Below are 10739 nucleotides of genomic sequence, written 5' to 3'. Positions count from 1 at the left end.
AACTTATTTGCTGCATCATCATGGACTTAAAAGAATTGCCCACTTTTTTTTTGTTATCTGCTTCTTCCATTGATTGGCTGAACAGTCACTTTTCCAGGTCTATAGGGACCAGAAAGTAGAGCTTGGTGGATGAAAGCATTGGAATGTGAACGTGGGGTATGAATAAAAAAAATAAAAATCGGACTTTATTCAATCACCATACAAACAAAACGAATATTCTATAAGCCCGCCAGAAGGTCGGAGAACCTCATACAAACCAGTCCCCACAGTCCCAGTAAAGGGTGTAGAGTTATTCAACGCTTGCGGACGCGTTCAGAACTACATTTCCCACAACACCCCGGTGCGAGTGCGTGTACAAGAGCACGCAAGTGGGCGGTGTTCCTCTTCTGAGAACGCTAGGAATTGTGGGACTCGTAGTTCGAGAGCGGCGTCTTGCAAATCGGAGCAGCGCCAGCTGGAACTACAACTTGTGGCACCTCCTGCGTCGCGTTCCGGGCGCCGGCTTACGTCAGTGACGTCGCGGCAACACACGAGGAGCCGTTGAGTGAGTGCTGAGTCGGGTTCTCATCGCAGCCGCGGGTTCAGCCGGGTCTTCTCCCACTTCCTAGCCGCAGCCTGTACACCCCCCCAGGGCGACGTTGGTCCAGCGCACCCCCTGCCCCGGCCGTCATCTAACCTCCCCCTCCGTCAGTGCACACACACACCCGGAAATCATGGACCCCAGCGACTCGGCTCCAGATTCCTGGGAACAGGCGGACATTGACGCCCCGGAGGCCCAGCTCAACTCATCCCTGGCCCGGCTCAACGTCAACGCCAAGCCGTTCGTCCCCAATGTGCACGCCGCCGAGTTCGTGCCTTCCTTCCTGATTAAGAGTGACAGCGCGGCTGCGGACGGGCTGGAGGAGGGTAAGGACCGGGCAGGAGCCGGGAGGCTTTGTGGGGGTCGCTTCTCTTCCAGGTAGGGGATGTGTGGAGGCCAGGCCTGGACGCCACCGCCCAGCACTGTGAGGGAGGCGCCTGCGGAGTGATGGGAGAAGAGCACCCGGCTGCCCGCACCGCCGCCCCTGCCATAGGTGTGCATAGAGCCCCACTGTCCTGCCGGTATTTATGCAAGTGGACCGTACCATCTACCCCTGGGGTGGCCTGCGCCCAGATGTATTGTGTGATGTGGCCAGCGACCCCCCCCCCCCCCCTTATAATGGTGCCATCTGTGCTGCTGAAACCATCAGGTCTGATCCACAAGGTGACATCACCTAGTTACTGACCTGTGAGGCTGTGATGTCATCACCAGCAGGGTCTAGTGACGGTCCCCTCCGTAAAGTTTAGTCCTTTATGGGCTAATCTGACGGACGTGTCTGAGAAACGAATGCGATGTCCGATTTTACGCGAAGAAAAAAAATCCTGGGAGAACCATTCTGTTTGCGGATGAACAGTTCTTCTGCCCTAATGGCAGATTATTCCTCTGCCCGTGGCCGCAGTCCTGATAATGACCAGAGGGACCTGGCTAGGGGTCGCTTTCCATGCTGTCATCATTAAATAGCGTGTTATAGAGATATTGGGGGTCATTTATGAAACCGGTGTAAAGTAGAACTGGCTTAGTTGCCCATGGCAACCAATCAGATTCCTCCTTTCATTTTCCAAAGGAGCACTGAAAAATGAAAGGAGGAATCTGGTTACCACGGGCAACTAAGCCAGTTCTACTTGACACCAGTTTGATAAATGACCCCCATTCTCTCCGCTGTACACACTGATGTAGCGACATAACGCGTAAAATCCACGTCATACATGACAACATGAAGAATACCGTGTGTGGGATCGCATAGTGACCTGCGGATGCGACACAAAGTGCACGTTGCACGTGACCTGTCTGCGTTTTTTTTTTTTCCCCAGCCATATTGCAAATCAAAAAATTAAGCAATATTAATTTGCGCAAATCTCTTGGATTGAATGTAGGGTTGTCACTATACCAAAATTTTGATTCAATTTCGAAACCATAAAAAGGTATTGCGATACTTGATACCACGCGGAAAAAAATAAACCCCAAAAAAGCCGCGTGCATTCCATTTTATGGAACGTCCGGCCCATAATCGAACAGCCTGATCCTATTTTTTTTGCGGGGGACAAGGTGACAAAAAAAAAATGAACTGCTTTTTTTTTTTTTTCCCCCTTAGGGGCTAGAACCTGGAATCTTTTGATCCCTTGTCCTATTCACCCGGATATAGAGCTCTACTAAGGTGACTAGGACCTCACACTGTCCCTGCTTCCCTGTGCATAGTACACACAGCAGCAGAGAGCTTACCATGGCAGTCATGGCTTCAGTAGCGTCCTAGCTGCCATGGTAACCGATTGGACCCCTGCGATTACACTGCTGGGGCTCCGATCAACCGCCAATGAGGAGGGGGGGGGGGGGGGACCAGAGTTCACACTACATTTTTTCCAGAAGAGTAAAAATACTCCTCATAACAATTTTGAGGAGTATTTTAGCTGAGGGGGAGTACAAATTTTGCGGTAATCCACACATATAATACATAGGCTACATAACGTTATAAGGCTGATATTTCTGCAGGAAACAATTGCTCGTCTCCCTGCAGAAATAAATGTAGACAACTTTACATTTATCCAACATCATACACTAAACATAAGACCACTGCTGCCGTAGACGGCCCCACCTGACACTGCCATAGGCGGCGCAACATGAAATTCAAATATTTTTTTTCCACTGTTGTGAGAAAGTAGCCTTAAAGGGAACCTGTCAGCGGCAAAAGCCACCCCAAACCGCCAGCAGTACCTTCACGCAGCCGGCAGTGAGTTTCTAATGATGATTTTCTTTCTGCATTCTGAGGAGGCAGAAGTATGAAAAACGATCTTTTATCCTCCGACCGCACTATTTTCCAGTCAGGCTTCAAGTCAAGGAATCCGCGCCCCCTTCCCTGCCCCTTCTGTGACTGACAGCGCTTATACCCGACAGCCGGCTGGCAGTCACAGAAGGGGCAGGGAAGGGGGCGCGGATTCCTTGACTTGAAGCCTGACTGAAAAATAGCGCGGACGGGGGATAAAAGATCGTTTTTCATACTTCTGCCTCTTCAGAATGCAGTAAGAAAATCATCATTAGAAACTCACTGCCGGCTGCTTGAAGGTACTGTTGGTGGTTTGGGATGGGTTTTTCTGCTGACAGATTCCCTTTAAAGGGATATTCTGGTAGGTACAAGTTATCCACCTCTGGGACCCCCACTGATCTGATGGTTGTCCCCTATCCTTTGGATAGGGGGATAACTTGTACCTACCGAAAGGGACGAATATCAAAAAGGTGTCTGGGCTGCTTCAGCTCCGGGGTAAGCAGCAGGGGGCGCTGTCAGAAAGGAATTTGTAATTGCATGAAACCCAAACAATACACTTTTCCCATGTATATCGCAGTACGTTCTTATTGTGTGCTCTTACAGTTCGCGGGATAACGCCTACGCCATTACAGTGTACCGGCCAGGGCTGATTGGACAGGGTTTGACCAAAGAGGCAACCTTAATCCTAGGAATAGAAGGTGATGTCCTGCACAGCAGCCCCGTGTGTAGGGCCTGCACCTGTGGAAGGGGCAGCAGCCTCAGCGTTCCTATGATCGGTGGTGTCCCCCATAAGTGACTGCCTAGGCTAGCCCCTTCACAGGAAGCATCATCTGCGTGTATGGCCCATACTTAATTATTTTAGTGTCTGATCACCTCTTCATTTCATGCATAATGTAAAATGTCTGCCGGACATTAGTACATGGGTAGATTTGCCTGACTCCTAGGAAGTCCTTCCCGATCCAAGGCTTCCTTCAATGACTCTACTTATGCAAGCAGATAGGGCCTAGGGTTCACTTATGGACCTACAGCAGGGGTCAGCGAACTTCAGCTGCTGTGCAACTACTCCCAGCATGCACACTTGCTTGCATGGCCGTTCTCGGTGCTCCCACAGAGAGCATGCTGGGATTCTCGTCTCACAGCATCTGGTGTGCCAAAGGTTGCTGATTCCTGACCTGTGGGCATTGTGGATGGCAGAAGCTCAGTGAGGGCCACGTGTAGTGGATAACTCCTAGAATACGGCATGGCCTCCTATTAGTGTGGGATCGCAGCGTGCTTTGGCATTTTCTGGAAAAAGCCTTGTGTGACTAAAAGGCAAAAAAAACAAAACTAAAATTTGTTAGGCAAAAAGTCACAATCATAAAGGTGAACAACCCCTTTAAGTTATCTGAGCAAGCAGCTGGGAGAGTGTCACAAGACCAGGGCAGATTTGCACCCCCTGGAAGCCATGACCATTCCAACCCTATGGCCCTGATTTATCATTGGCACAGCATCTGGCAGTCTGCGAGGGTCCTTTGTCATCCTCCATTTTGAGTGTTCTCGGCAGTCTTTATTTTATTTTTTTGTTGCATTTATTATGATTCACATCTGGTTTTCCGTCTTTATCCTGGTTCGACTGTTTTGTTTTAGGGCTCATGCACACGGCGGTTGGTTGGCCGTTCCGTGCATCGGGGACCGTCATCTATTCGCACCACAAAAAAAAATAGAACAAGTGAATGGGTTCACATCCGTGATACAGGGTGCACACGGCCAGTGCCCGGGAACGGCCGTGTGCATGAGCCCTTAGGCTGAGTTCACACTTCAGTTATTAGGTCAGTTATTTCCATCAGTGATTGCTAGCCAAAACCAGTAGCGAAGCCCAATCAGAGATCAGGTATAAGGCCTCATGCACACGGCCATTGCCCCTTGTGGTCCACAACACTGATATCGGTCGCGTGTGTTTTGCAGAACAGAACGTCCTGCCCTCTATAGAACTGTCCTGCCCTTGTCCGTAGATCAGACAGGAATAGGACATGTTCTATAGTTTTTTAGTTTTTTCTTGCGAGTGCCACGGAACGCACATTGTCAGGACATTTTCATTTACTGGCGCTGCGGCTGCGCACTGATGGCTAGGAGGGGCAGCTGGTGGCCTTGGTGTGGGGGGGGACGAGCTTGATGGCCTTGGTGTGGGGGGGGGACGAGCTGATGGCCTTGGTGTGTGGGGGGGGACGAGCTGATGGCCGTGGGGGGTGGTGGGGGACGAGCTGATGGCCTTGGTGTGTGGGGGGGGGGGGGGGGACGAGCTGATGGCCTTGGTGTGTGGGGGGGGGGACGAGCTGATGGCCTTGGTGTGGGGGGGGGGGACGAGCTGATGGCCTTGGTGTGTGGGGGGGGGGGCCGAGCTGATGGCCTTGGTGTGTGGGGGGGGGGGGGCCGAGCTGATGGCCTTGGTGTGGGGGGGGGGGGGCCGAGCTGATGGCCTTGGTGTGTGGGGGGGGGGGGGCCGAGCTGATGGCCTTGGTGTGTGGGGGGGGGGGGGCGAGCTGATGGCCTTGGTGTGTGGGGGGGGGGGGGGGGCCGAGCTGATGGCCTTGGTGTGTGGGGGGGGGGGGGGCGAGCTGATGGCCTTGGTGTGGGGGGGGGGGGGCGAGCTGATGGCCTTGGTGTGTGTGTGGGGGGGGGGGGGGCTATGGTGTGTGGGGGGGGGGGCCGAGCTGATGGCCTTGGTGTGTGGGGGGGGGGGGGGCCGAGCTGATGGCCTTGGTGTGTGGGGGGGGGGGCGAGCTGATGGCCTTGGTGTGTGTGTGGGGGGGGGGGGGGCTATGGTGTGTGGGGGGGGGGCCGAGCTGATGGCCTTGGTGTGTGGGGGGTGGGGGACGAGCTGATGGCCTTGGTGTGTGGGGTGGGGGACGAGCTGATGGCCTTGGTGTGTGGGGGGGGGACGAGCTGATGGCCTTGGTGTGGGGGGGGGGGGACGAGCTGATGGCCTTGGTGTGTGGGGGGGGGGGCCGAGCTGATGGCCTTGGTGTGGGGGGGGGGGGGGGGCCGAGCTGATGGCCTTGGTGTGTGGGGGGGGGGGGGGCCGAGCTGATGGCCTTGGTGTGTGGGGGGGGGGGGGGGCCGAGCTGATGGCCTTGGTGTGTGGGGGGGGGGGGGGGGCCGAGCTGATGGCCTTGGTGTGTGGGGGGGGGGGCGAGCTGATGGCCTTGGTGTGTGGGGGGGGGGGCCGAGCTGATGGCCTTGGTGTGTGTGTGGGGGGGGGGGGGGGGGGGCTATGGTGTGTGGGGGGGGGCCGAGCTGATGGCCTTGGTGTGTGGGGGGGGGGGGGCCGAGCTGATGGCCTTGGTGTGTGGGGGGGGGGGCGAGCTGATGGCCTTGGTGTGTGGGGGGGGGGGGGCCGAGCTGATGGCCTTGGTGTGTGTGGGGGGGGGGGCCTTGGTGTGTGGGGGGGGGGGGCCGAGCTGATGGCCTTGGTGTGTGGTGGGGGGGGGGGCCGAGCTGATGGCCTTGGTGTGTGGTGGGGGGGGGGGGCCGAGCTGATGGCCTTAGTGTGTGGGGGGGGGGACGAGCTGATGGCCTTGGTGTGTGGGGACGGACGAGCTGATGGCCTTGGTGTGTGGGGGGGGGGACGGACGAGCTGATGGCCTTGGTGTGGGGGGGACGAGCTTGATGGCCTTGGTGTGTGGGGGGGGGGAACAGTCAATACATTTTTTCTTATTAGAGTACTTGTTTTAATACTCGATTTCTAACGTAATCGTTTACTGCAGACCTAGCTGCAAAAGATGCAGACAGCATACCGTGTCCTGCCCACATCCATGTGTCTGTTCCGCATTACAGACAAGAATAGGACTGTTCTGTCATGGGCGGACATTCCTTTCTGCAAAATGCGGAAGGCACATGGCCGGTATTTGTGGACCGAAAATACAGATATAGTCATCAGTAGGGATGAGCGAATCGACTTTGGATGAAACAGACTTCGGGTAATAACTTCAAAAATGTATTTCTACTGTTTAAAAACCTTTTCCCGAACTCGGGTTCAGTTCCAAGGTACCACTTGGAACCGAACCAGAGTTCAGGAAATTTTTTACAGTAAAAATTAATCTATGGAGTTATTACGCAAAGTCACACGAGACCGAAGTTTTATGCAAATCGACTTTGGATGTTTCATCCGTAGTTGATTCGCTCATCCCTAGTCATGAACATGAGGCTTTAGACTGGTTTTGGGGTTGTGACTTTTTCGCTGCACTTTTGCACCCAATTTGTGAGTTGACCAACGAGCGGTCTAATTGCACACGATCCACCTGCGTCCTGAGGAATACAAAGATTCATCCCCTCCTGGGTGGTCTTTATAAATACTATGCAAAATGGTGACAGGCTGATCCACTACGCCAGTCTAATCGCTCCCTAAAAAAAAAAAACAGACGAGCGTGATAAATGACCCCCTGTGTGTCTGAACGGAAATCTAAACCAGGCCCTGGCCGACGTAACCGCCATAGAGGATGGTAAATGGGGCACGACCACTTCAAAAGGGTATTCCAACCTTAGAACCTGGGTTATGCTAGAAGTGACTTGGGTGGGAATACCCCTTTAAGAGTACTTCAGAAAGCGTAGCCGTCTTTTGGGTAGAATGATGCAATCTCCAGACTACTTGCCTGGTGACCGCGTTACCCATCGTCTACCAGGAAATGTCAAGTGACGAGACTGGTCGGGCTCCACGTCCTTGCTGCAGCTAATCTGCTGTATTTCTGCTGACGGTACACTGCCTGTGGGGCGGTGACAGCGCAGGCAGGGTGGCACTCGGTGCAGCAGGGCCCAGATAAGTCGGCCTTGAAGATTAGAATGTTAGGTTCTTGTCTTCAATCATTTGCAGCCCGGCCGCATGGATGTGTACAGCACACGGCCCCATAGAAATGAACGGGCACACGTGTGATCAAAAAGTGCAGATCGGACACAGACTGAAAATATGGTCATGTGCATGCACCTTCAGGGTATATGGCAATGGCGCATATTCAGCACGGATTTCCACAGCGTTGTACATTAAGTAGATGAGATTTTCAAAAATCTTAAGTATACGATGCGAGAAATTTTGCACATTTTTTTTCATTGTCTTATCGGAGTAGGCGTCGCTGCTGGTTTTGGCTCACAATAAGGGTACAATCACACGACCATATGTGTTTTGGAGTCCGCAAATTGCGGATCCACAAAACACTAATACCGGCCGTGTGAGTTCCTCATTTTGCGGAATGCACGCGGTGGATGACACTTTAACATTTGTGTTATCAGGACACTTTCGTTTTTCCAGTCCGAAAAAGTGTGGCGCAAAAGCAGCCGTGAAACGCAGGCTACTTAAGAATCATGGTTGCTCCTTAGCTCCGCTTCTGTACGGAGCCTATAAATGCATGAAATTGCTGATATTTAAAAACAAAAGTGGAAAAAAAAAATCCATGGACTTGAATTGAATCCAGAAAAGTCCCAGTCATGTGGCAGCGCACATCATATGATCAGGACATGCTTGTATCTACTGGAAATAAGCAATAATTGTCCCTTCTGAAATGACAGGCGTGAAAACCGGGAGGAATTGTATTATATAAGCTTTCATTCTACTTCCACAGCTTGAGGCAGAAGTAGTAGGCAGGTCGGGTGTGCGGTGGTAATATCTTGAAGCCCCAGCCTAAGACGTGTGGGTCACTACGGTTAGGTGATGCCCCTTTTATTTTGTTAGGTGTTTGGGGACCTGTCACCTCTCCTGACATGTCTGTTTTATGAATTACTTAGATTCCCCATGTAGTAACAACTCTGGAGCATCTTGATGTTGTCATTCCTCTATTATTCCTACTAGACATTATGTCTGCAATAAATCTGGGTGTTACCAGTTGCATCTGTTGTAAGGACAAGTTCATCAATGTTTCATGACCAAACAATCCCTTTTAAGAAGTTTCTTGTCGCACTGACTCTTGATTGGACACTTAAAGAGGTTGTCCAGGAGGAAGGCTTCCATTTTTTTAGTATACGGGGCAGAATGTCTTTATTACTCACCTCGCTGGTCCCGTTTTGCTGCCAGTGGGAGGTCCTTGCTGTTTTCTATTTCTTCCTGGTCCTGGCAGTCCACGCCTCAAATGACGTGAGAGCCAATCATCGGTGACTCGGCTCAGCCTGTGATTGGGTGAGCAGGCATCTCCTGTGTGCCGAGCCTGTAACAGGAAGGGGACAGCATTGGGGACGCAGTAAGCATCGGAATTGCAGAGGCAGGGTGAGGTGAGTAATGTTAAAGTAGCACTCCCACAAAAAATGTTGTTCTCTGACCTGTTAGAAAGGTGCATGATATAATCTTCTTACCAGTGACTGTATTTGTGAGTTATAACCTCCCTTCTGATCCTCAGATGTTTTGTCATTACGGCTCTGATTTCCAAGTGACACAGGACAGGAGGTCAGTTACTCTGTTCATTCCAATGAGACTGACATTGAGGCTCACATAGGAATACATAGAGAAACTATCTTCCTGTCCACACACAAGATGCTGTTTGGATAGTCGGAGTGCTGGTCACATGACACAGCTGAGGATCAGAAGGGAGGGGATAGCTCACAAATACAGTCACTGTTAAGAAGATTACCTTCACTACAGATTTACGTCGTGCACCTTTGTAACAGATCAGAATAAAAAGAATACAATATTTGTGGGAGTGCTTCTTTAAATCCCTTTCTACCACATATATACAGTAGAATCCTGCTGGACTGCCCCTTTAATTGTGAAACTGTATTACATGTGATGGGAGAAAGTAATAGTCAAGGTTGTTCTTATCTGAGCGGTGCTGTGTACATATGAGGTTGCCGCCAGCTTATTGCAGTGCTGAACTTATAAAATGTGCTAGTGCTCTTGAATTGTGGGGGGTGAGCTGCAGATTACGTGGAGCAGAGCCTCTAGGTGTAATGGTAACGCCCCGTTGCTCCTAGAGGCTCATTTGCATATAATAAAACATTATTTTTCTCAGTAATGCGGGCGCATATGAACATTGGGACCAACACAGGTGCCTTCAGCTGCCAAGCGCACATGTAACGGGTCAGCCAGTGTCATAGGTACAAATCTGCTGACAGATGCCCTTTAAGGAATAGCCCTACAGATGTACGTCACATCAAAAACAGTTTAGGCGTAGCTCACATTTTACCAATATTGACCAGCCCTGTTTAAAAGGGGCTTTACTTCACTTTAGTAACCTAAAAAGTTGGGCACCAATTAGAACTTCTGAAGGGCATTGATTTCTTGGCCCGCGTTATAGTTTTTTTCCCCTGAGATTTTGAGATTGATGGCCATAGCCCCTCCTTTCAGATTGGAGGGTTCTTACACTCGGTTACCCCGCTGATCAGCCCTTTAAAGAGGCCGCGGTGCTCTTGTGAGCGCTGTGTCCTCTTCAATGGTTAAAGGGGTTTTCTGACTGATTCACACTGCAGAAACCTCTTTGGGGGCTGTCGAAGGGGCATCTTGCCAAAACAAGCTTAAAGACTGATGCCGCTGCTTTACATTCATTCTGTAAATTGTTTTTCTAACTTTTAATTTTTCCCCCCCATGTAGATGCAACAGAGATTTCTGCGCAAGAAGAAAAGTCCCAATCTTCAGAAGGTATGTCTTCCACTTATTTATAAAGATCTATAGTCTCCCGTTGCATTCCTGTGCAGGCGGTTGTGTTTTTTCACACTAAATTTGGCCGTTTTATCGTCGTGTCCCAAACTCAACTTGCTCAGACAGTGGGGGGAGATTTATCAAAACTGGTGTAAAGTAGAACTGGCTTAGTTGCCTGTAGCAACGAATCAGATTCCTCCTTTTATTTTCCAAAGGAGCTGTGAAAAATGAAAGGTGGGATCTGGTTGGTTGCTATGGACAACTAAGCCAGTTCTACTTTACACCAGTTTTGATAAATCTCCCCCATAGTG

General features: G+C 51.2%; 1 protein-coding gene across 3 annotated transcripts in view; it reads left to right on the top strand.

Annotated features, from left to right (window-relative positions):
- The first annotated feature begins 485 nt into the window (after positions 1 to 485).
- The window catches only part of GSPT1 (G1 to S phase transition 1), a 33640-nt gene continuing 23386 nt past the window's right edge, over positions 486 to 10739 (top strand). The window contains exons 1-2 of one of the 3 annotated variants that reach the window (XM_044303267.1): positions 486 to 906; positions 10381 to 10428. In XM_044303267.1, the coding sequence (XP_044159202.1) occupies positions 714 to 906; positions 10381 to 10428 (241 nt within the window). In that variant the 5' untranslated portion in view covers positions 486 to 713. The remainder of the gene's footprint in view (positions 907 to 10380; positions 10429 to 10739) is intronic. The other 2 variants (XM_044303268.1, XM_044303265.1) reach the window with 2 other exon arrangements.

Source organism: Bufo gargarizans, chromosome 8 (genome assembly GCF_014858855.1).
Source record: "Bufo gargarizans isolate SCDJY-AF-19 chromosome 8, ASM1485885v1, whole genome shotgun sequence".
NCBI classification, from domain to species: Eukaryota; Metazoa; Chordata; class Amphibia; order Anura; family Bufonidae; genus Bufo; species Bufo gargarizans.
The sequence above is the reverse complement of the archived record's forward strand: the minus strand, read 5'-3'. Positions and strand labels throughout refer to the sequence as shown.